This window comes from Tremella mesenterica, assembly GCF_000271645.1.
Source record: "Tremella mesenterica DSM 1558 unplaced genomic scaffold TREMEscaffold_6, whole genome shotgun sequence".
Taxonomy (NCBI): Eukaryota; Fungi; Basidiomycota; class Tremellomycetes; order Tremellales; family Tremellaceae; genus Tremella; species Tremella mesenterica.
In genome coordinates this window covers 1,157,929-1,181,125 of record NW_006711230.1, presented here as the reverse complement: position 1 = coordinate 1,181,125, position 23,197 = coordinate 1,157,929, and the positions used below count along the sequence as shown (strand labels likewise).

Genomic DNA, 23,197 nt, shown 5'->3' with positions numbered 1-23,197 from the left:
AACATTTATAATCTCACAAACTTAAGATCCTCCTTGTTCCCTCACGGGTGTATCACCCCCTTCTTCAACTGGTGAATCGAACATCTCAACTTGTACCCCTTCCCCTTCTCTCGGATCAGGTGATCCCGTATCAATCTTCAATCCTCCCATGTCAGGATCCATCATTGTCGATTCTGGACTTTGTACGTATCTTCCTGAAACTTCATCTTCTACTGATGTTATGGCGGTTTCAGTAGAACGTGAAGCGTACGAATCGGTTGACCCTTGTTTCCATCCGTCTACGGGGAGTAAGGTGGGGGATGGGGAAGGTGAGATTTGACTGCCTGAACGACGATGAAGTTGGAGTCTACGGAGTTTTTGAGCGGCACGGACGACGGTGCTGTGTGTGAGTGAGGCAATGTTGATATCGGCACCACAGCATTCTCCATCCAAGCGTTTTTAACAGGATCAAGTCATGATGAGATCCGACTAGGAGACCGGATGATGACAGGGTTGTGAGAAAGAGAGGTAATGGCGAGCAAGGGAGAAGCAGTAGAAGGAAAAGAAGATACGGGGCGAAGGGGCGGAGAAGGGAAGAGAGTAGGAGATGTCAAAGGAAAAGTGACTCACAAAACACTTCGCAAAGCACAAAATGCATTGCCCAGCTCCTCTGCCGTGGGCTCCTCCACATGTTTACCAACATCAAACAGATTTTCGTCGGTAGGTATCATCGGTTCGTCTCCTTTGCTTGTGGTCCATGGGTGTTCCTGCTAGTCAATCTTTTATCCTTACGGCTTCTTCTATCGTGATCCGTCCCTTCGCTCAATCCAGAACTTTAAGCGCCCAGAGTAGATGATATAGAACCGCATGGTAAGTCCCTTCCAAAGGTACGCAGGTAAGAGACGTGATCGAAAAGAGAGTGAGAAAAGCATACAACCGCATGGTAAGTCCCCTCTGAAAGTACGTAGGTAAGAAGCGCTATCGAAAGAGAGAAAGGGGGAATAGACGGAGGGACAGAATGGCTCACTCGTATATCCTTCATAGCAATCCGAGTTTCGGGATTCTTATCCAACATGCTCATCATCAAATCCTTCAATTCTTTCGTCCAATCCAAAGGGATCGGAGGATCTTTACTTCTGACCACTTCGAACAATTCTATAGGGTTGACAACGTTGAACGGTAGTCTGCCCGTGATCATACAATAGAGCACTACGCCTAGTGCCCAGATATCTACTGCTTTTCCATGAAGGTCATGTATGGAAGCTGATATCAGCTCGGTGGCCTGCAAGTCGGACTCGATTCAGCAGAATCAAAAGTAGAGGGCAGAGTGAAGATGGAGAATGGAGATGAGGTTCAGGGAAAGGCAGAGTGAAGATCTTACAGTTGAAACTCTCGGGAGAGAGAAAAGCAGGACTACCACCTGATTTCTTGATACGGTCGTCACCCCTCGACACGAACATCTCTGACACGCCAAAGTCACACAACTTGACGGATTCATGGTCGGCAGTTAGGAGAATATTGTCCGGTTTGATCTGGGCGTCAGCGTTGGTGTCTCCGACCTGATCCGTCGTTTGCAGATTTCCACATTACTGAGAGCATCGAGTCACACGAGTCTATGGAATATTTGAGACATATGTGGCGGAAAATGTGGGCTTCAACGAAAAGCAGAAGTGGTGGAATAGCAAGAGATGCGATGCTGGTAGAATCTTGATTATGAGTAACTCACATCACGATGAATCACCCCGTTTTCATGCAAGTATTCCAGACCGAGACACAATTGACGAAAATACTCTTTAGCCTGTTCCAGCGCGAAAGGCGATTTCGCCTTGTCGTCCGGTGCACCAGCGTGAATGTGCATTAGCACTCCTCCTGGAAGATATTCCAAGACGAGAAAGAGAGAATCGGTACTAGGGACGGAGATGGCCTCGTAGAGTAGGACGATCTGTCATCAGCATTTTATGCCTCATCACTTGCCCCATGATGACTATTCCAGTAGGCACCAGGATACTCTCTGAACAAGCTTCTGTAGGTCGTCATGAGGGGTTATCACATCAATTATCCAAAAATTAAGATGAGATCACTCACATGAGGGTGACTGATGTCAGCGATGGTCATAAAATAGTCTGGGGAAAGTCCCCCTTCACGTCAAGGAGGTCAGGATGTTCGTCGAACTTGAGCTGAGGAGAGACACCGGCGAGAGGAGAATGGATGAAGAAGGTTCAACGAGCAAAGAGAAGATGCAGAAAAGACCAACACTCACTCCAACTTCTTCATGATGGCGATCTCCCTTCTTATCAAACCCAGAGGATCTTCATCCACCGTTCTGGTCCCTCCCCAAGGAGCACTCCTACCTTCCTGTCCTTCCAAATCCAAATCTCTAGCTGTTCTACCCACATCCATCGTTTTACGTTTACCATCTTCCCCTGGAGGACCAGGAGATCTTCGTGGAGCTCGTAAACGAGATCGTGAATTTTGACGTTGACGTTCTTGCAGAGCTTGTGTGTGTAGACGTGATTTGGAGAATTCTTTGATTGCCTGATCAGTCAGCGACTATCACTACATACTGACCCATGAACATAGGTCGATATTGTTTGTGGGGTATGAGTTCACATAAATTGGGACCAAAAGTCTCTAGTTTAGGGAAGAAGTGAGATAGACAGATATTCAGGACAGGACAGCTGTGGAGGAAAATCACTCACATACTCTTTCCCCGTCCCAACATCCACAGCCAATTCGACTTTGGCATAAGCTCCCCTACCCAAACTTTTCCCAATTTTATATTGATTTACCATCCTCTGTCCATCTTCCGTATTTCTCTGCATCCCATCCATAGTTTCTCTCACCCTATGTGTCGAACTTGTCCGTCTATGATGCATATTTTTCGGTCTATAATTAGGTGAGCTGGGACTAGGACTTTTTGGTCTATAATCAGATATGATCTGTCCCATATTACCTATACCTGGACTATTCGGTAAGCTTGGATGTGGGACAGAAGGAGTTGATTGAGAAGCTTGATTTGGGGATTCAGGACTTAGAAATCTGAGTGATTCAGGTCGAGGAGAAGTAGTTAGGGTAGTTCCTAATAAAGTTGAATCTGTCAAGTTTACTTGATTACTTTGTTTTAATTGAGAAGTATTCCACGTTGTGTTAGGTGTTAATACATGAGGTGAGGTTTTTGCGCGTGGTGGTGGAGGTGGATGGACAGAGTCGGGTGAAGAAACAGGAGAGTCGTAAGTTGTCTCTTCAGGTGACATTTCTTCTATTTCTTCGTGAATGGGTTTAGGCTGGAGGTGTTGTGGGTGTAGATAGTCTGAGTTTGGTATTTCTTCGTGTTGTTCTTGGGAATGGTAGAGGTGGTTTTCTTGAGATGGATTACGATATTCGTCGGGATGAAGAGGTGGGAGAGAGGTAGGTCGACGAATAGGGGAAAGAGGGGATAAAGGAGAGTTGGGAGGTGAGGGAAACTTTGAAACATGAGATGTTTTAAGGTCTGTGGGAGAAGGTGGAGATATTATGGTAGCTGGTGGCTGGAGTGATGAAGGGATAGGTCGGATGGTAGAGTTGTCGGAGGAGGTTGAAGTGGAAGCGAGTTGTAGGGAGGAAGTGGGAGGAGGGGATGACATGTTGGTCATGACACACCGTCTCGAGATGCCGATATGATAAGAGATGTAGAGAGTGTGGGAATACCAAGTCCAGAACTTGAATGAGGATAGACAATGTGTCGATATGAGATGAGAGAAAGAGTATACAACAGTGAAGAAAACGAGCAAAGTCGAGTGAGTGCCAAGAGCCGACAAGGGAAGCGAACTTAGTCGTTTTCTTCTTCTGCTCAATACAAGTGTACCATGTACCATGTACGGGTTGTTAGCCCTAGGGCACCTGGTAGATTCATAGATACTATCATGCCACTCGTGACTCACACTGTGCATAGCTTAGGCCCCAGTGACAACATCCCCAGCAAGAGCTGTCATCTCCTCCTCGGTCATTGTACCCAACACTTCGTCCAATCCCTCACTACCATACTCAGTCTCTTGACTCTCCCCTCTGCCTCTGCTCTCATCCTTGGCCAGCTGAGCCACTCTGTTCATACCCCCAGTTGCTCGACTTTGTGTCGTAGGCTCTTGACTCCTCATGGCTTGTCGTATTGATAGAGGGTAGAAACTGGCAAAAGTGAGATATGAAGTGTGACCTCTCATTTCATGAGCGGGTTTCGTGAGGATTTGTGAATAGGCGATTTTAGGTTCTTCGAAATTCCAATTGGGTTGATCTCTATCTTCCAGTTCTCTCGGTTTACCATTGATGACACCTTTGGTCTCTCTCGTTATGTGTACTTCGCCATCAGTAACAATCCCTATTTCCACCGGAAGATGATCCATCCGCCTTCTCTTGGGTGATCGTCCATCCTCCATTTCCTCTGAGAAGTGTTCTTCTCCATTTACTCCGCCCTGGCTTGACGCGACCGCTTCACCATCTTTTGAACTCCCATCGACTGAAGGTGGTGGAATCAACGAAGTAGCCACTGCTTCCTCTTCCGCAAGTGACACTTTACTCGTGTCGTCCCGAACCGTGCCTACGTCCGGAGCCTGATCAATGGCCTGATTCGCCTCTTCTTTCCCTTTCCTAGGTCTCTCCCTCGCCGCCTTGATCTGCAACACCCTCCTCCGCTCCTTCCTCTCTTCATGCTCCTTCAATCTCTCCACGGTCTCCGTGACGTTCTTCAGATGCGAACTACCAGGTGGGAAAGAAGTCACCAGGTCGTGTGTCCGCACCAGCACTTCTTGTGTAGACACGTCTGAAAACCCTTCGGCACGAAGTGTAGAGACAGTCTTAAGTACTTGTTCGAGACAAGGAGAGAAACAGCATATCTTAGTGATGATATCGGGCTGCACATGAGCTGATTCAGACTCTTTCTGGCAAGTATGAACGGGATCGTGAAGAGAGAATAAAGAGAAGAGAAGAGAGGACCCACTCGCAGAATCTTCATGACGTGTGGGATAGCGTCCCATGGTGCAGGAAGGTCAAGAAACACTAAACGATCAGCCGCTGATTGACATGAAAACTGACGGCGCACCAGCTTCTACGTCGGAGACGTCTCCGAAGCCATCCTTGCATACGTTTCGATGAGATAGTTTCACATTGTCCAGTCTGTGGTTGGTAAACTCTACACTACGACGTAAGCTTCTCAAATCTCTCCGACGTAGATCATATACTTTGAGGTAAGACAAAGATGCTCAGGATACGTCAAGGGGTAGAAGCTTCAGAGGGCCGACACGAGGACCCGCGGGGCGAGACGACGAGAAGTGACCAGAACCATAAGCACCCACCTGGCAGTCTTATACCGAGTTTCGTGATACTCGTAACTATACACCTCTCCTCTAGGTCCGACAGATCTAGAAAGAGAATGTGTCATACTTCCACTTCCCGTCCCAGCCTCTATGACCTTTCCACCTACCCTCACCCCAAGTCGCATGGTGATATACGCTATATCTGGCATATACAAGATCTGGGTTCGATGGGGAAGGGAGAGGGTCCATAATTCCGGAGTCGGTCGAAGTAGATATATATAACCTGACTGAGGAGAGGGGGAATGGAGCTGCATATGTGAGCTGCGAGCATATGGCAAGGGGAAGTGATGAGCTGACCTTGGAACCAAACTTGACACCTATCATGTCGTTATGGGCATATCGACCGAACTTGTTATGAAAGGATTCACCGGGGGTGACGGTGAAAGATGTCATGTTGTCTCGCATCTGGAAGTCAGGAATATTCATCTACGCTTCATACTCTTTTGCCTGAAGAACAAGGGTGGGGGAAAGAGACGGAGGAGACTCGCCATGTAAGCTATGACCAAGTCACCAGCTTGTATATGAGGTCTTGAGTGGAACATGATGCGCTACTGTGGAGACGATGATGATGATGAAAACTGCGAAAGAGATGGTGAAGAAACAGTTTTCGATCGCGACGACGCCAAGTCACGTGATCATTTCAACCCAACTCAAACTCGTTTCAACTTTTCCACCCTTAACATCTTGTTCTTACTATCTCGGACAATATGGACTCTCAGCCTCAGTCAGTAGACATCAGAGCTCTTCTTCATGCTGTGACCAACCCATCTTCCAACGAGGGTTATATCCGAGATCAGGCGTTGCTCACTGATCAATTGAAAGAACCAGGTCTGTGCAATCGTTGTTCCTAACGCCCATTGTCCTAAGAGTTGTGGTTAGCTTCTGGTCCTGCTCCTATATATGACTGTTCCGGGAGCTGAATCGTGTAGGCTTTCTCATCGCCTTGCAAGAATGCGCCGCCGACAGGTCGCTTTCACAACCTCAAAGACTGCTCGCATCCATCATCACAGGTCGAGAGTTGAAGATCAAGTGGAGAAACAAATCGTCGGTCCTCTCCTTTTCCCCTCTCTGTGTTTCCAGCTCACTCATTAGGATTATCCCCCCCGAACGCAAGGGCGAACTGCGACAACGTCTCTTCTCATTCCTAGAAGAAGAAGACATCACCGTATGTCCTTTTCATCTGCCTCATCTCTGAGTCAGGCTAATGATGTCAGATAGCTCGCCCACAACTCGCCCTCTTCGTCGCTATATGTAGGACGGAACCTTTTCCTCAATTTGCTGAACTGGCACATCACCTCGTACAACGTTTACCCGCCTGTCGTGCATTTCTGAGAGGAGAAGCTTTCCCTGGCTCGTCTTTCAACATTCCGACCGTGTTGCTCAACACATTATGGACCGTAAATGCCATGGTCAAAGAGTTCAGGAATGTCAAGATGGCCGTTGGGGAGAAAATTATGAACCTACTAGACCAAGAAGTCGCTGGTCCGGTGGGGCAGTTGATGGCTGATTGGGCTGAGGCCGAGATGCAGGGAGGGGCCAATTTGGTGTTGGAAGAAGCTGGAAGGTATGCTTTCAAGTGAGTAAGCATAGAGTGGATGCGATCGATAAAAGGTGTTGCATTTTCTGATATGTAGGATTCGAGCGAAACTTTCCCAGTGGTTCTGGTTCAAAAAGAAGCAACCTCATACGGTTGCGCCTTTTTCTCAGGTCAGTACGCATATCTCTCTGCGTCAGACCTTTCTGACCTTCCTAGCTACGCGACTTGGTTGACTATACTGTCCAGAGTCTACCCCTTATTCAGAAACGTCGTCTTCATCTCATTTCTCAACCTTCCACAGATTGGAACTCCGATCGACCTAGACTACTACGAGCCCTGGCGAAATACTTACGAGCCATAGGGAAATGGTGGCGGGCTATGATGGGTTCAGAGCCCAAGATGTTCTGCACTGATGGCAGAGTAATCGATGGGATTGCCTGGTGGTGGTCCACGTCGAGTGAGGTGGCATTGGACAGTGAAGGTGCGGTGGTAGATGATGGTGAGTGCTTGAAGGCCTGACGAGCGTGGCTGACAAGGTATAGACTCTGATGATGTGTCTTATCCCAAGCGATTCATTCTCCTTGGCTTGCTTTTGTTCAAAGACGTACTTCCTATCCTCGCCCATGATCGTCCAGACGGTCAGTGGATTCTCTCCTTGACTTAGTTGTGCAAGTATCTCACATGACAGTGTTTGACGGTCCCTTCATACTCCGCAGCTTCCACTTGCTTCTAGACAAGCTTCTACCCCTCTCCCCTGCCGATCTAGAGAAGTTAGAAGATTCGCCGGAAGAATGGCTCATCGCGGAGAGCACAGAGGAGGAGGCTTGGGTGTATGAATATCGAGTACGGCATTTTCTGTCCCCATGATATGGCTGATCAGTGTAGCCATGCGCCGAGAGAGTTCTCATTGCGCTCAACAATGCATGTCGACAGCTAGCAACCAACGATAAGATCTTGAAAGGCGAAATGGTCAAGATCTTCGTCGAGATGGAAGGTAGGTAATATGTTGTTTTTGTGATAGTCGCTGACATACTCAGTGAGTTCACCAAATGACCTTCCCGCGATCCTGCGTAGAGAAGCTATGTACTGTGCTTTGGGGCGCTTGAGTCGGTCAATGAGTAAAACGAGCGGTATAAATTTCGAGACGTTTCTACGCCATTGGCAAGAGACCTGGTCGTCACAGAATTTACCTTTGTATGTTCTGTCTTCCTAATTTTACTCCTCGTGCCGCCCCTCCTTCTGATCTGACTTCACAAATTCGACATGATAGAAAGTGTACCTAGCTGACTTTCAGGCATCGTATACTCAAACGTCGCCTTGCGTGGCTCATTACGGAATGGGTCAAATCGAACGAAGACATCGTTCAGTCTCCCCTGCTATGGCAAGTGTTGTTACAGCTCCTGACAGAACGAGACGAAGCAAGTGATATGGCTGTCAGGCTGTCTGCTGCTTTGGCGGTAAAACAGAGTGTGGACGTGAGTCAACCTTTGGACACTTAGAGACAGTCAGCTGATATGGGCAGGCGTGGGGACAGCCAATATCTGTATTCTTACCGTTCTTACAAAGAACTTCCGAGGCTTTGTGAGGCGTTTCATTCCTTTTTGACGTCCTCTGATAACCAGAGTTCACATGATGGCAGAAGCGGAAACTCTCGAGGGGAAACGTTATGTCAATCAAACCCTAGGGGTCGTCGTGGAACGAGTGGGAGATGAGGTCAGTGTGCCATATATTAGAGGATATGGCATTGACGATTAGATTCTCCGTTTCCTTCCTTCAATAGCACAATCCATCCCGGCCTTATGTGAGTATCGTATCGGTGCTATAGCAACAGTCGCTGAAAGGCAGGGCACGGAGCCTCGGATCTGGAAGGAGAATGGTTGTTCAAATCGTCCTTGGTGGTACTCACTACGAGCCTCGTTTCTGTATGCTTTTTTGTTCGTGATTTGGGACACAGGCTTATCATGAGGTGGCAAAAGCTTCCTCTGGTAGTTTGATGGAATTAGTCATTCCTCTGATCGAAGAAAGTCTCCAACCTCCTGCGAAAAATTACTTCGAGGAAGATGGTCTCGCTCTGTGAGTCATCTTCCTATTCGGTGAGTATTGCTGAGGAAGCAGATGGCAGGCGGCTTTATACAACGCCACTAGTCTACATGTTCCCTCGATTGAGCAAGGACTGATGAGGTTATTGCCTGGATTATTGGGTCTGTTGCAGACGGATATGGATCAGGCGGGTAGCTTGCTGAGGTTGTTGGAGTCGTATCTGTTGCTGGATGCCCCAGGTCTGATACAGGTGAGTGTTTTTAGCTCTGCACTCTGTGCATACTTCTCTCCGTCAACAGACCAAATTACGCCTTCGCCTAACTCCTCTGCTCGTGCGCATCTTCCTTTGCCACTTCTACAAGCCCCGAGCGGCAAGCCGGTGAATGCCAAGTGGCGGAATCTTGCACCAATGATTCCTGCGGGAAAGCAATGAAGAAAGCTGAAATGTAGACCCACGCCTCTGTCATCTGCTCAACCCTCTTCCAAACCCTATCCCTCGCCAAAGCCAACAAAGACCTCCTCAAACCCATCCTCGAAACCCTTTCACTCTTTGTCCGTCTCGTTCCTCCTCCTTCGATGCCACTCTTGGCAGTCGCCCTTCTAGACAGTGGGCTATTTCAACATATCCTCAAGGCCTTGGAAGATGATAAAGCTTCTGGTATAGTCCTCGCTTCATACCTTAACGTTCTATCTCGGATCGCCATCTCGAGTCCCGATACTTTCCTCCAGATGGTAGCCGAGAGCGCAAGGAGGGAGTCGAAAGATGGAGCAAAGGTCTTGGAGGAGACTTTGGATGCGTTATGGAGGAATTTCGATTATGTGGGAGGAGCTAGGGAGAGAAAGGTAGTAGCTATGGGAGCTGGGGCATTGCTTAGTACGGTGAGTTCTAGGATAAAGTCTTTCTTTTCTTTTCTTCCCCTTATCTCCGTTTCATTCTCCATCGAGTGCTTGCTCAGAGGTATTTCGGCGTTTTCCGATTGTGTATTGCCAACACCTTCATGCACTGCATATTTGCTGTTGTACGGCTTGTGTCGTATGAGTAGATGTAAGGATAGAATGATGAGGTTGAACCAGTCGCATTCTCAGAAGCTAATGTCATAGGGTCACTCACAATGTCTCGAGAGAATCTCCGGGGAGTTCAGTGAGCTTTCAGCAGAATCTTTCCCCGAATATGTGGGCTGACGCAGAGTGAACATGTTTATCGATGTCTTGGCAGAGTTACATCCTCCGGAAAGTGATTCAGTAGGTCAAGAGTGAGCTCTATTTGGACTTGCATGAGACTCGAGCTGATAAAGTAGGATAGGAGTGAGATCGTGGATGGAAGAAGAATCGGAGAGGTGGAGTGAGATTGAAGGTGAGTCGAATCATTTCGACATCCCAATATCCTATCATGGACAATTTTCTACTTCCTTACATTACCTGTTGGATCATCTCAGTGGATCATCGGACGTCCATTCGCAAGCAGCTCCCTCCCTTATTCCCTCTTCACTCTACTTTGTCTCTTCCTATTTCATCTCATTCAACCGGAGTTTTCCATGTGGTGACTCTCATTTTACTTTCCAATCCACCAATACTCCATGCATCACTATGAACAAGTCTCGTGGTGTGGAGTATGTTGCCAATGTTGTAAGAGATTAGCATGTGATCAACTCAGGAGGAAAAGGACTAATCCTCAGGTCATCCAGAGGGAGATCGCCGACGCCAGTTGGAAGAATCCGATCTGGCTTATAGGATCCCACTGAGAGCATACATAATAGACGTGTTCAACCGTACTCCTGAAATAGGACCTTATTGGGCTAAAGCGGATCCAGAAGCTGTTCAGACGTTAGGAAAATATATCTCATGATCATTCTTTTAATATTTAACTTGCATATGTATCCATGTCATCTTTTTGTAATGAAATGGTTTCTGGGACATTTCCATATGCACATGTACCGTTTTGTCTGTTTGATGTTGAGAGACTTGTTCAGCTCAGGGTTTGATCAGACGGATAGCAGGGTCATGAGACAAATATTGGACACGGTGCAGATGACGTGAATGCATGCTGAGAATGAAGACTGACGTATCCCTCAACTACTCTCTAAAGCTACACTTTCCTGAGATGATATACAACTTCCCTCATGGTATTTCCCCCAAACTCATTACCGACGAGACTCAACTCATCATCCATCTTTACATCTTACATCGTGAATTCATCACGCTCACACCTTCCTTCCTTCTTCCCTCCTTTCTCATGTAGCTCATGATCCGTGCTTCCCGCCGTCCATTCCTAATCCGACTGTTTGAGAAAGAAAAGGATGGAGCTTGAAAAGACGATGCGAGACCACTTAAAGCCACCCCGCAACCCTTCCGACAATAGGCAACCTCCTTACCAATCCCCTCACTTGTTCCCTGCTCTCTTCCACCACCTCACCAACGGTCGGACTGCCCAAACGATGATGTGGTCCCACATACCTCAACTGCCAATCCGGCACGTACCTCCTTCCCGGGATCCAAGTGAGATTCAGAGGTTCAGATGGCCAAGCCAGGTCCAATTCGATTCTCCTACTCTGGGAAAAGGGGATAGTGGTGGAACGTGAGAGTGAAGCGGAGAGGGTGAATGAGAGTCTGTCGGATGAGCCAGGAGAACGAGTAAGTTGGTCAATATTGAAGGTTGGTCGAGTGAGTTTGGACATTGTACGAGGTACGTATGGAAGGTCATAGTTCTCGTTAGACTCGCTAACTGGACACGCTTCGGATTCGCTTTCGACTTCGGTTGCGAGTTCAGCATGTGCGGAAGACAGATTGGACGGTTTCGAGTTGGCTTCATTGTTGCAGTCGGGATGAGGAGGTGAGATAGGAACTTGAGACGAGTCAGGAGCGTCGGAAGATGAGAGTCGGAGCTGGTCTGTGATTGTTTCGTGAGTAGGATGGACGACCTCGTTCAACTGTTTATCAGGACCAGTAACGGTGAAAATACCTCGGGACTTACAACGTGCTCGTCAATTGTTCCACTATCGGAGCTTCCCTCGGAAGTGCTATTCTCGTCCAAGATTTCCTTTGTGATAGCCCCAGCATGACCAGAGACATGTTCAGGGGACTGGGGCTGGATGAGAGGGTGAACAGATTCCACGGGAGAGTCTAGGATACCGGAAGGTGTGTGACTTTCCGAGCTTGGAACAGCGGACTTGATCGAGAACCCAGGACTGGCCGTCATGTATTCGCTGGGAGTCATCGATGGTAGAGGGGGTAGGTCATTGGGCGATTGGTCAATTTCGTCCAGAGTGATCCAGAGCTTTGGACGTGGTTTCTCTCCAGCTTCATGGGGAACTTCGTGCAGGTCATCAGACTTGGCGTCTGATTCGGCCGACGAGGGAAGTCCGATCGGCTCGTGGGGATCTTCGACTGGCGCAGCTTCGGACTCCTCATCAGCATGGGAATGCTCGGTGTCACCCACAGGATCCGAGGAATTGACAGGCGGGGTAATTTGGATGGGTGCAGGTGATTGCACAGAATTGAACGATTGGACAAACTCCGAAAGCGCCATGATCGACTTCAGCCTAGGGCTAGGCTCCGGAGCCCCGAAGGCTTCGGCAACTTGTCTAGTCATGTCAACGGCAGGTGAGGCTCGCTCTGGAGAATTGTTGACCGGTTTGGATGTGTTGCTATCTTCAAATGTCGGTACGTTGCTGATGGGGAGGGGCCCATGGGGTTGAGCATTCTGCTGTGATATTGAAGGTTGAGGCGACTCTGCTATTTTCGGCATGGCTTCAACTTCGACAGGAGCCTGGGGCAGGATTGACAACGTAGACTCGATGGGTTCAAGAGGTTTAACAGGCTCGACAACTTTGGCAGGCTCCGTGGCCTCGACTGAATTGATAGACGTAGTGAGATCATCAGGCTGGGCCAAACTCTCAACCACATTTCGGGGTACATCGTCGGTTCTTTCGTCGGATCGAGGCAGGTCAGACATACCATCCTCCAAGATATCGACAGGTCGGGGAGGTTCCAGGACAGCCGGAGGTCCGTTCCGCGGAGTGGCGGGTTCAGACTCCTCGAGGGATATGAGATTGACGTCTTCTACGGGCTCCGTGTGGCCTACAAGTTCTGGACTGAGAACCTCCTCCGCCTCGGCGAACGTGGTAAATTCTGAATCAATTCGTTCTTCAGGTTCTTTGACCATCGCCAGTTCTGGCGGCTCGGAAGTCTCGCCGGTAAAGGGGATTGGCTCGACCGGTTCCGCAGACTGATCGATGTCTAAGACACTGGGCTCTTCCATATATTCTTCTGGCTCATCCACCACGTCTGACGATTTTCTTGGGGCAACGTCGATTCTGCCTTGTCTGAGCATGGCACTGAGGTTACCAAAGTCTGGAGAGCCGAGTCCGGCAGAACTCATCCCTCTTCGAGCGGGGAAAAGAGATCTGGCACCTGGAGAACGGGATCGCGCCTCAGGTACGTAAGGTGGGAGGGTAGGACTGGTCATACTTCTCTGCCTTGCCGGTGAGATTTCACCACTGGGATGATGGAACGTCACACCAGATGTACTTGGAGATACTTGCACCGGCGGAGGGAGGAAAGATACACCCCGACCTGAATGAGTACGGACTACGGTAGGTTGATGTAGACGTGGGAAAGAACGGACATTAGTGATTCCTCTGCGACCTCGGGGGGAATTGACTGGGTTCCCTTCGGATCTGATGGAAGGTGCGGGGGAGGCAACGGTATCACCGGTGATTGATGGGGATCTGCCGATTCCGGAATTGATCGAGTTGAACGATTGGGCGGGACGGATAGATGGAGTGCGAGGGGAAAGAGGTCGAGAGTTATTGCCGGCAAGAGCTGCCAAGATGGAGGCTGCTCCAAGGGGTGGAGAGGCGGATGAGGTGGAAGATTCTGAATCGCTGATGATCAGTAATGGCCAGCGGTGCAGAAGGTGGTGTTGAGCTAAGATGAAATCCCGGTCGAGTAAGGAAGGTGGCTTGAGATAGAAAGGATGGGTCAAGAGGGAGATGGGGGAGCATAGGGGGTATGACGAGGATACGAGGGACTGACGCTCTACTCGTACTACGCCTGCTCCTGATGCTGGTCGGGAGTTGCTGCCTATTGACAAATTCTCCTTCACCCAACCCCTGGCCCTTCTTGGCTTCACTGTCTCTTCTCTTGCGTCTGGCCCGATCCGTTTCAAGTTCATCGAAGAACCCAGTTCGTGGACCTGATCGAGGTCGGATGGCAGGATCCTCTGTGATCTTTTTGGGTGAAGGGGTGGGTGGCAAACCTGAGAGACTCATGCTGGTGGACGAAGCGACGGTACCAATGGGTAATGAAGGAACTCCGAGGAGTAACGATGGTGGTCGAGATGAAGTATGCCGGTTTTCTCTTGGTGGTGAAGGTGAGAATGGACGAGCGGATGGTGGACGTGGTGGGGATGGGATGATGGGTTGAATGATGAGTGGAGAGAGAAGAGGAGGAGGCATGATAAAGATGGGTATGGGGAAGATAAAAGGGTCAATCTTGGCGAGATGTGTGAAAGTGAGGACATGGAGGGGAGGGCAAGGTGTGCCCGGTGGGTGCGTGGCTTGGGTGAGGATGTCTGTATGTCAGGGTGTATGGGTGATGTTCACGTCGGTCAGTGATGTGAAGAGGGCTGAGGTGGTAAGACGATCACAGGGAGGTAGAGTAGAGAGGAATAAGTGAGGAATACACGTTGTGACAGAGCGGTGGGAGTGATGATATACGGTGCTGTCATAGGATGTGACAAGGGGTGGATAGGTGGAAGGGAGGGAGGGAGGGAGGGAGCACCCCACCCACATTCACCCATCACCCACTCGCTATCGTCTCTTGTCCCCCCGCCCCTCCCCCTCACTTGCCCACCCTCACCGTCTCTCGCTCCCTGCGCGCTGCATGCTGCAATGGGGCAATTGTCGATAGGTGGTCGGTGGTTGAACACGCCCAAGGTTCATGCCTAGGCCCCTTGGGTCAACCGGGCTCTCCCTTCCCCGCGGGGCCCCAGACTTTCCCCAAGCTAGGCAATCTCCTTGCCTTCTAGATTCCCACATCTCCTTTAGTGTAGCAGCCATGACGAGTACAACCGTTGCTAAAGGGCGAGACGAGCAGACGAGCATATAACCCTGCCTCTCAACTACCTATCGCCACCGCGCCAAATCAACTATCACCAGGATTTTTCACTATGCCTGTCATCTACCACTCTAGCAGTACTCGATCAAGCATTATCATCTCGACGCTTCATGCGGCCGCTGATGGTACTTTCTTGACGATCCGCATGACACTCCTGGTCATATCACTTATTCCCAGCCTTGGCTGAGACTTGCAATATTTGGGAGATGCAGTATGTGACGATGATGCATATTCATATACCTCTTCGATCTTCACCGTAGTCCCTCGGCATGTTATCTTTCCTTCAAGCTTTTTTCCCTCGGACCCCTCATACCTGTCGATCGGCATTCAGCTCACCTCGACGCACCAGGATGGGCAAATTGTTTCTAAACCACCTTGCGGCATGTCTCACTCGATCAAAATCTTCCCTCTGAGCGTCCACTCCTGCGGCGATGTCGGCCCAGGATTGTACTTCGGGATGGTCGCGACGAAGCCAATTGTACAGGGATTCCTTACCGAGCATGATCTCTGCAAATTAGAATCATTTTAATTTGTCTCTCGACTATCATTCGACTCTCTCTCTTACAATATTTATCGCTTCAATCCCCTGAGGACCGCAGAGTGAGGAGGACTTGGGATACGAAAAAAAAAACCCGGAAAAGGTCACTTACGAAGAATGTTACCCCTCACGGCATTAGAAAGCGTAGTACTTCCACTCCCTTTCACTTTCTTCATTTCCACCTTGCAAGTACACCCGCACGCCGTGCAGGTGATCCTGGCCCGACTACCCTTATGCCATGGTCCAGGGGAGATCTCCCTCAACGAAGAACCATCAGATCCTTGCCTTTCTTGCCTATTCCCCTCATCTTCCTTCTCCATTTTGTCTTGCACTCCTTGTCTAGTAGGTTGAAGAGGTGCTTGTTCAAATCCTTTCAACCCACGGGCATGGGTTGGGGAGACAACGACTAAATCGTCGGAATCGACGGTGCAGTCCCTTGCCAAAAGACGAAGGGGTCTTGAGAAGTCGGAGATGGTATAATGCTGAGGGTCAGACACAAAAAACAAGTCAAAAGTGACACACATACCTGTTGATGATCCGCCGTGATGTGTAGCTTCCCTTCGTTATACCACCTTCCGGTCTGATCAACCTTGAATCGCACAGGTAAAAACCTAGGAGGTTGGCGAGCTTGCCTCGGATCAACATGTTTTGCTTCCTCAAGCTTCACCATCGGTCCGATTTCCTCTTGTACATGGTCCGGGATGTGTTGCCAGTCGTAATCATTGTCGAGGTCGTCCGCCCATGGAACTTGGGGTTTGTGAGCTCTGTGCACGATACGAGGGATACCTTGACGTTCGAGAGTATCGACGGATCTTAGGGAATCGTAAGATTGGACTGAGGCACGAGTGGGACAAGGGGAAGGGTCTCTCTCGTCAGCCACTAGAGGCTCCAGTTCGGGGTCGGCGTTGTCTGGGATGAACAGCGGCTCTGAGTTGAGTTTCTTGTGAGTGTCTGGGGGAGTGGGTAGATGAGTGAGGTCTAATGATGAGGATCGAATTGGAGTGGATGTCATGTTAGGGTGTGAGGTAATGTGAGTGAGAATGATGAGATGAGGGGAAAGAAGATGAAGTGGTTCGTGGTCTGGCTTACTCTACGGTATTTCTAAGGGAGGGTTGCAAGGGCGTGCGTCGTCTAGGTGACGGTCGTCAAGTGGGATAAAGTGCCACACACGACGACCAAGTGCCACATGCCACATGCCACAACGTCCACTCACTGCCACGTGTGTGTGCCACACTCGGTCAAGTGATCAGGGAACAACACACCACCCGCCTAGCCCGCGCCCCCCTTTGCCTCTCTCACTTTTCCTCACTCTCCCTCACTCACTCTCTTGCCCTCATCATCAACCTCACTCCCTATCAACCTCCCTTCTATACCTCACAGTAGCCCATCCTCACCCTTCTATCACTCCGGCCGCAAGATCTCGACTCTCTATCTGGCTGAAAAGTGCGATTGGCCGAGAGAATCGACATCTCCTGCCAACACCCCGCGCTGCTTCCTAATTTACCTTTCCCGACTAGCACCCCACGCCTTTTCCACACTCAAACCGCTCAAACCAGCTCTTCCAGGTCTTGTTGTTTTTATCCTTCGTTGGGGTTCTCATCCATCATCGTCCCTTCAGTCTCACGGCCTTCTTCTCCTCGCATCGAACACATAAACATACGAGGTTGAGGTTTAAAAGTGGTAAACCATCCTTCCCATTTGCGAGCACAGACCCGGTCAGTAGTCTTGCTCCCGTCTCCACTCTTCCACTTTTCTCTGATCCAACACCCCCACCGTGCTATGCCTCCACAGACAAATCGTTTGCCTGTTACATCCGCATCTCTCAGGCCACCTACTTCTCTTCCAACACACATGGCGTATTTACCCTCAGTCAACGCCATCCTTTGTCAACGCGGGGCCCGGATGTCTCTGTTCACTTCGAGAGCTAACATCATAGATCGTGCATCACGTTGTCGTCCCTTCTATCACAGCATATTGCCACTCCGACGTACAAGCGACGACTCCCCGCTCCCCTTTCCACACCACAGCATGCAGTAATAGATCGCCCTGGTCTCTAGCGTGTTTCTCAAACCTCTCACTTCGTACCTTCCCCCTCGTATCATTGTTTCATCATGTCTCGCCCCAATCTTCCCGCAAATGTCTCTTTCGAGATGCCTGTGCCGCCATCAAGGCGGACTGGCCAAGGTGAAGCCCCTCGACCACCTCCCAAGTCCTCGAGCTCGAAACCTTCCCTCGCCACTGTCGCATCAGGCTCGACCGGCGGTCCGTTCAGTCCTCAAGAGCCTATCTTAAACTACGGAGACGGATACGTTGACGTCGGCCACGAACAAGGCTTTTCGGCCAGTATTGGGGGTGCGGAGGATATGAGGAGGAAAAGAAGCATGGTCAGGCCGGAGAGAGAAAGAATTGATCCAAATCATCGATTATGGCATTATCGTGAACACGCCACTGAGGACCAAATGAATGTCATGCCATCATGTGGGTTTTTTGTTTTGTTTATTGATCACTAACTGATCTGTAGCAACCGGCAATCAGCCTTACTCGCGTGGGGGAGCCAATCTTCGAAGAGGGAAATCCCTGCTTGCTCGAGATTCGGACGACGTTGACCAGCAATCCGGTCTCAATCTCTTCAAACGAGGTGCTACCATCCGCAGGCGTGCGTCCAGAGCAACCCCCCGTCAGCCTCCGACTGGTGCCCAATCCAATAGAGCTGGAGCGGGACATGCAGACGACGAGAAGAGCGGCTGGCTCAGCAACATCGCACCTGGACCAAAGGATTGTTGGATGATTTATTGCTACTTCCTTACATGTTTAGTCCCTGGTTTCGTCCTTCGTAATGTCTTCGGTAAGCGAACACCAGAAGCCCAACGCGCATGGAGAGAAAAGATGGGAATTGTTAGCATCGTCGCCTCGCTCATGGCTTCTGTCGGTTTCCTCACCTTCGGTTTCACACAAACCGTCTGCGGGCAACAGAAGCTTCGGATAAAGGGTGGGGAGGTCAATAACGGTTCGCTGATCGTCAACGGCTACGACTACGATTTCTCTCGATGGAACCATCCCGCTGTGAACGGGTTTTTCAACGGATCTCAAAATCCGCTATATATGGATCAATACATGGCTGGAGGGAAAGATGCCAGCTTTTTGTTTCAGAACGTAAACCTTAAATGTCGAGGGGTCATCACACCTGCCACTGGAAGTGGCATACAGAAAAGTGCTGACGGCACCGAACTGGGATGGTATTTCCCCTGCAACCTTCACCAGCAAAATACGAGTTTGCCCATCAATAAGACCGGTTATACAGATGCCACCAACTGTCACACTTCCAACCTCGCTCGTTCCGAGTTCCAAGCTATCGTTCCTACCGCCGAGATCTACTACACATGGGACATGATCCACAATACTTCGCGTAATCTCGCCGCATACAAGTCCGTCGTACTAGACTTTGATCTCCTTCAATGGCTCGACACATCTCAGGTGTCTTTCCCTCCCTTCTTCAACACTGTCATGTCACGCAACACGACGTTTGCAGGAACCGATATAACGGCTTTGGTCAAGCGGGCTGACTACACCCAATACGCCGAGTGCATGTCCGACATCATCAAGGTCGGCTTTGTCGATAGCATTTCAATCGGTTGTGTCGCCTCTGATATCGTGCTCTATGTCTCGCTCGCGTTCATTCTCGGTGCTGTGGGCATCAAGTTTGCCATGGCGGTAGTATTCGGTTGGTGTCTTAGTTGGCGCTTGGGTAACTTCAAGAACGAGAGTTATCAGGAACGAATGAGGAGAGCCGCAGAAATTGAAAATTGGACGGATGATATTTACAAGGCGGCCCCAGGATATCTTCGACCGAATGCGGCCCAACGTGGAGGAGGTGGAGGCAATAGAAGGACAGTCTTCCTACCAACCACTTCGCGTTTCAGCAAGGCTGAACCTATGATGGTCTCTTCTTCCCGACCGTCCACGGCGTACGGTATGGTGACCGACAACCGGCGCCAAGCAACAAGCATGTATGGTAGCAAGTTGACGCCTAGCGGTGCGCGCAATTCTCCCCCAAATTCTCCAATGCTACGCAACTCGAGGAGTTCTACTTCATTGCCATTTCGAGATGAATCTCGTCTGTCCCTGTCTGATGGATCTTCGAGCGCCAACAACAACCCCTACAATTGTCCCTTTCCTCTCGGTCATGTTGTTCCCCAACCTGCTGCCGACTTTCAGCCTTTCGGCTTCCCCTTGGTATATTCGATATGCTTAGTGACGGCGTATTCGGAGTCGATCGAGGGTCTTCGTACCACCCTGGACTCGCTCGCCACCACCGACTACCCTAACAGTCACAAACTCTTGCTTGTCATATGTGACGGTATGGTTCGAGGTTCGGGTTCCAAGTTCTTTACCCCCGATATTGTGCTCAGCATGATGACCGACTTCATCGCTCCACCTGAAGACGTAGAAGCGCACTCGTATGTAGCCATCGCCAACGGTCACAAACGTCACAATATGGCAAAGGTCTACGCTGGGTTCTACAAGTATTCGGATGAAACAACCGAGAAGTCCAAGCAGCAGCGCGTGCCCATGGTGGTGGTCTCGAAAGTAGGCAACCCCCTTGAGACGAATGATGCCAAACCTGGTAATCGTGGGAAACGAGACTCTCAGATTGTGCTAATGAGCTTTCTGCAAAAGGTCATGTTCGACGAACGTATGACGACTTTCGAATACGAGTTCTTCAACTCTATCTGGCGAGTAACTGGTATACCTCCTGACAAGTATGAGACAGTGTTGTGCGTTGACGCCGATACCAAAGTTTTTCCTGATTCGCTCACTCGGATGAATGCCTGCATGGTCAACGACTACGAAATCATGGGTTTGTGCGGCGAAACCAAAATTGCCAACAAGTCGGAGACGTGGGTCACTATGATTCAAGTATTCGAATACTACATCTCCCACCACCTCACCAAAGCATTCGAATCGTCGTTCGGTGGTGTCACCTGTTTGCCCGGTTGTTTCAGCATGTACCGTATCAAGGCACCAAAAGGAGACTTGGGGTACTGGGTGCCCATCCTTGCCAATCCCGATATCTGCGAGCATTATTCCGAGAACGTGGTCGACACATTGCACAAGAAGAACTTGTTGTTATTGGGCGAAGATCGATATCTATCCACTCTCATGCTAAAGACTTTCCCCAAGCGTAAAATGATGTTCTGTCCTCAAGCCGTCTGCAAAACCGTTGTTCCTGACACCTTCCGGATCCTTCTCTCTCAAAGAAGAAGATGGATCAACTCGACCGTTCACAACCTGTTCGAGCTCATGCTGGTGCGCGACCTATGTGGAACATTCTGCTTCTCAATGCAGTTTGTGGTCTTCATGGACCTCGTCGGTACACTCGTGCTTCCTGCCGCCATTTCGTTCACCCTGTATATCATCATCATCGCCATCATTCCCGAATCCGTCACCCACTTGCCCCGTCCTACCGTCTCGCTTATCCTGCTCGCCTTCATCCTCGGTCTGCCTGGTGTTTTAATCGTCATCACCTCGCGTAAGGTGGTGTATGTAGGTTGGATGCTCATCTACCTGCTATCTTTGCCAGTATGGAATCTCATTCTCCCTGCATATGCTTATTGGCACATGGACGACTTCACTTGGGGTGAGACCCGTAAGATTGTTGGTGAGGGTAAAGAGCATGCCCATGGTGACAAGGAAGGGATCTTTGACTCGAGTCATATCGTCATGAAGCGATGGGTAGAGTTTGAACGTGAGAGAAGGTGGAGGACTGGTACTGTTTCCAGGGATGACTCGTATGATATGATACATCGTGCCAACTCCCCAAAAAGGTGAGTCGTTGTTTCTTGACGTGTCACTCTTCTACACACCTTCTCTTTGCTCCTTGAAGATATGTTATCATTTGCCATGAACAAGCTCCCGAGTGTCCATCATGAAGGCGGTGATTGGATTCTCGGACGATACAAAGTACGGTCGCTGACGGCGGCAGCGGGTTCCCCGACAGAAGGTCTGTCGTTTCCACCAGCGAGACATATACGAGCGGCTTTGGTTATAACAGTGGTCCTGGATCTATCTCTACCGAAACTGGTCCGCTTTTCCGCAACAGCCAATCATTCGGCAACATGCAACCCTTCACCACCAGTCCTGATCCCAAATACGATCCCGCCAGCATGTCTCAGCTCGCTCTTCCGGCTTCCCGAGCCTTCGTCACGGGTCGAGATCCGTCACCAGCCGCCTCTACAGAATCAGAGCACGCCGCTGGCAAGTTGGAACGTGCTCCGAGCGATGACCCTTCTTCTCTCTCTGGCAGCAGTCACGGATATTATCACACATACAACCCTGATCCTTATTCCGACGAAGCGGAAGCTCCCATTTTACCCCCTAATTTCCCCATGAGCGCTACGTCATCCTCCGATTCGTACGCTCATCCCCAACAACAATACTACAACGAACCGTCCCAACGGAGGAGACATCTTTCACAATCTGGCCAAGCTAGAGGAGGTGTGAGCTTGGTGGACGCTGGACCCGTCCCGGCGGCCAACCAAATGGCGCCTCATGATCCCGTCCGACGTGTTTCCCGACATCAAAGACAATCATCGAGACAAGGACAGATAGTCAGTCCAATCTCAAGTTCGAATCATGGAGCTTTACCTCCCGGTGCGGTGAGTGATATCCCCAGACCTCGATCGCGCCAGAAGAACGTTGCTGATAGGCAGGCCCCACCCCAATTCTGATATGTAAAAGTCGAGATAATTCTGCATACGAGGACAATGATCAGTAGCTAGTAGTACAGAGACGTGTTTGTGACGATTCGATGACCAGTGTAATTGCCCTGACCGATTCTAATGCCCCTTCACTGAGGAACGTCTGCGTGTCTGCTAAAGTAGATGTGACCAGACGTTGATGCTGAAGGGTCGGACCAAGTGGGGAGATGCGTATACACGATGCATGACTGAGTCGTTCCGTCCTCCTAGAGTTGTCTGGCAAGCTTGGTTGTGCACCAATGAGACGAGTCGGAATGACCAACTTTGGCTCAGGGACATGCAACGTTTACTTGACAGGCACTCTCAGCTTTCACATTACTCCGCCGATGACCGGTTCAACCTAAAAGGTGAGTTAAAGTAGGTCACGAGACTGCTCCAATTCTGCTCCGCCATGATCCATCCTCTACCCCCATGCCTCTCATACTTGCAACTTCAACACTCAGTCGATAGCTGGTCTGAGGGTCATATAGTGAATGGTGTTTCAATCCTGTGCTGCTTGGCATGGCAACATGGCATGCCAAAGACAGTTGGAGAGAAGCCATCATTGATAGGCGCGTCTAGGGCATAAAACTTCACACGCCTAATGCCCTCTTCCCCGGTCACGTGTCGTCGGTCAACTCCGATGTTTCTCACTCCGCCGTCAACTCCGCACTTCCTTCTCGTCCAGTTCTATAAATTCTCTTGCTCTCTTGGTCGCTTCCTTCGTCTTCTGTCAAAACTTTCAAAGTCCTCGCGAACTGCCTCATGACGGTCGACTCTCCAGTGAGTGATGAACCATCTCACCGTGATCCTACTCTCGCTCCTATAAGCTCATCATAGCAGGTCACAGGTAGCGTCAGCGTCAGCGTCGTCAGTCAGGATGCCATCGACGACACGAAAGATT

General features: G+C 49.9%; 6 protein-coding genes across 6 annotated transcripts; 2 read left to right on the top strand and 4 right to left on the bottom strand.

Moving 5' to 3' along the window:
* Positions 1 to 605: 605 nt before the first annotated feature.
* On the bottom strand, positions 606 to 2,379 carry TREMEDRAFT_31309 (uncharacterized protein; the record flags this gene model as incomplete). Its single annotated transcript, XM_007004864.1, has 6 exons — positions 606 to 746; positions 1,007 to 1,242; positions 1,361 to 1,511; positions 1,706 to 1,921; positions 2,065 to 2,074; positions 2,240 to 2,379. 6 exons carry the CDS (start codon positions 2,377 to 2,379, stop codon positions 606 to 608), a joined length of 894 nt encoding a protein of 297 aa, XP_007004926.1.
* A 1,532-nt stretch (positions 2,380 to 3,911) lies between these two features.
* Positions 3,912 to 5,866, bottom strand: TREMEDRAFT_69030 (uncharacterized protein; the record flags this gene model as incomplete). The annotated part of the gene is made up of 7 exons (XM_007005171.1): positions 3,912 to 4,505; positions 4,554 to 4,862; positions 4,949 to 5,007; positions 5,051 to 5,145; positions 5,304 to 5,572; positions 5,622 to 5,729; positions 5,813 to 5,866. 7 exons carry the CDS (start codon positions 5,864 to 5,866, stop codon positions 3,912 to 3,914), a joined length of 1,488 nt encoding a protein of 495 aa, XP_007005233.1.
* Positions 5,867 to 6,031: 165 nt separating this feature from the next.
* On the top strand, positions 6,032 to 10,747 carry TREMEDRAFT_31528 (uncharacterized protein; the record flags this gene model as incomplete). Its single annotated transcript, XM_007004895.1, has 22 exons — positions 6,032 to 6,152; positions 6,254 to 6,368; positions 6,417 to 6,489; positions 6,539 to 6,900; positions 6,959 to 7,031; positions 7,078 to 7,360; positions 7,398 to 7,499; positions 7,550 to 7,704; positions 7,747 to 7,855; positions 7,899 to 8,055; positions 8,156 to 8,336; positions 8,384 to 8,442; positions 8,484 to 8,574; positions 8,617 to 8,662; positions 8,707 to 8,783; positions 8,828 to 8,934; positions 8,977 to 9,151; positions 9,352 to 9,780; positions 10,003 to 10,042; positions 10,091 to 10,154; positions 10,200 to 10,255; positions 10,578 to 10,747. The coding sequence occupies 22 exons, from the start codon at positions 6,032 to 6,034 to the stop codon at positions 10,745 to 10,747; spliced, it is 3,045 nt and encodes a 1,014-aa protein (XP_007004957.1).
* A 481-nt stretch (positions 10,748 to 11,228) lies between these two features.
* Positions 11,229 to 14,357, bottom strand: TREMEDRAFT_62932 (uncharacterized protein; the record flags this gene model as incomplete). Its single annotated transcript, XM_007005089.1, has 3 exons — positions 11,229 to 11,828; positions 11,873 to 13,784; positions 13,936 to 14,357. The coding sequence occupies 3 exons, from the start codon at positions 14,355 to 14,357 to the stop codon at positions 11,229 to 11,231; spliced, it is 2,934 nt and encodes a 977-aa protein (XP_007005151.1).
* An 893-nt stretch (positions 14,358 to 15,250) lies between these two features.
* On the bottom strand, positions 15,251 to 16,568 carry TREMEDRAFT_62931 (uncharacterized protein; the record flags this gene model as incomplete). The annotated part of the gene is made up of 4 exons (XM_007005088.1): positions 15,251 to 15,294; positions 15,355 to 15,525; positions 15,669 to 16,038; positions 16,083 to 16,568. 4 exons carry the CDS (start codon positions 16,566 to 16,568, stop codon positions 15,251 to 15,253), a joined length of 1,071 nt encoding a protein of 356 aa, XP_007005150.1.
* Positions 16,569 to 17,667: 1,099 nt separating this feature from the next.
* Positions 17,668 to 22,520, top strand: TREMEDRAFT_39451 (uncharacterized protein; the record flags this gene model as incomplete). Its single annotated transcript, XM_007004922.1, has 4 exons — positions 17,668 to 18,034; positions 18,078 to 21,381; positions 21,540 to 22,212; positions 22,267 to 22,520. 4 exons carry the CDS (start codon positions 17,668 to 17,670, stop codon positions 22,282 to 22,284), a joined length of 4,362 nt encoding a protein of 1,453 aa, XP_007004984.1. The 3' UTR covers positions 22,285 to 22,520.
* Between the last annotated feature and the right edge of the window lie 677 nt (positions 22,521 to 23,197).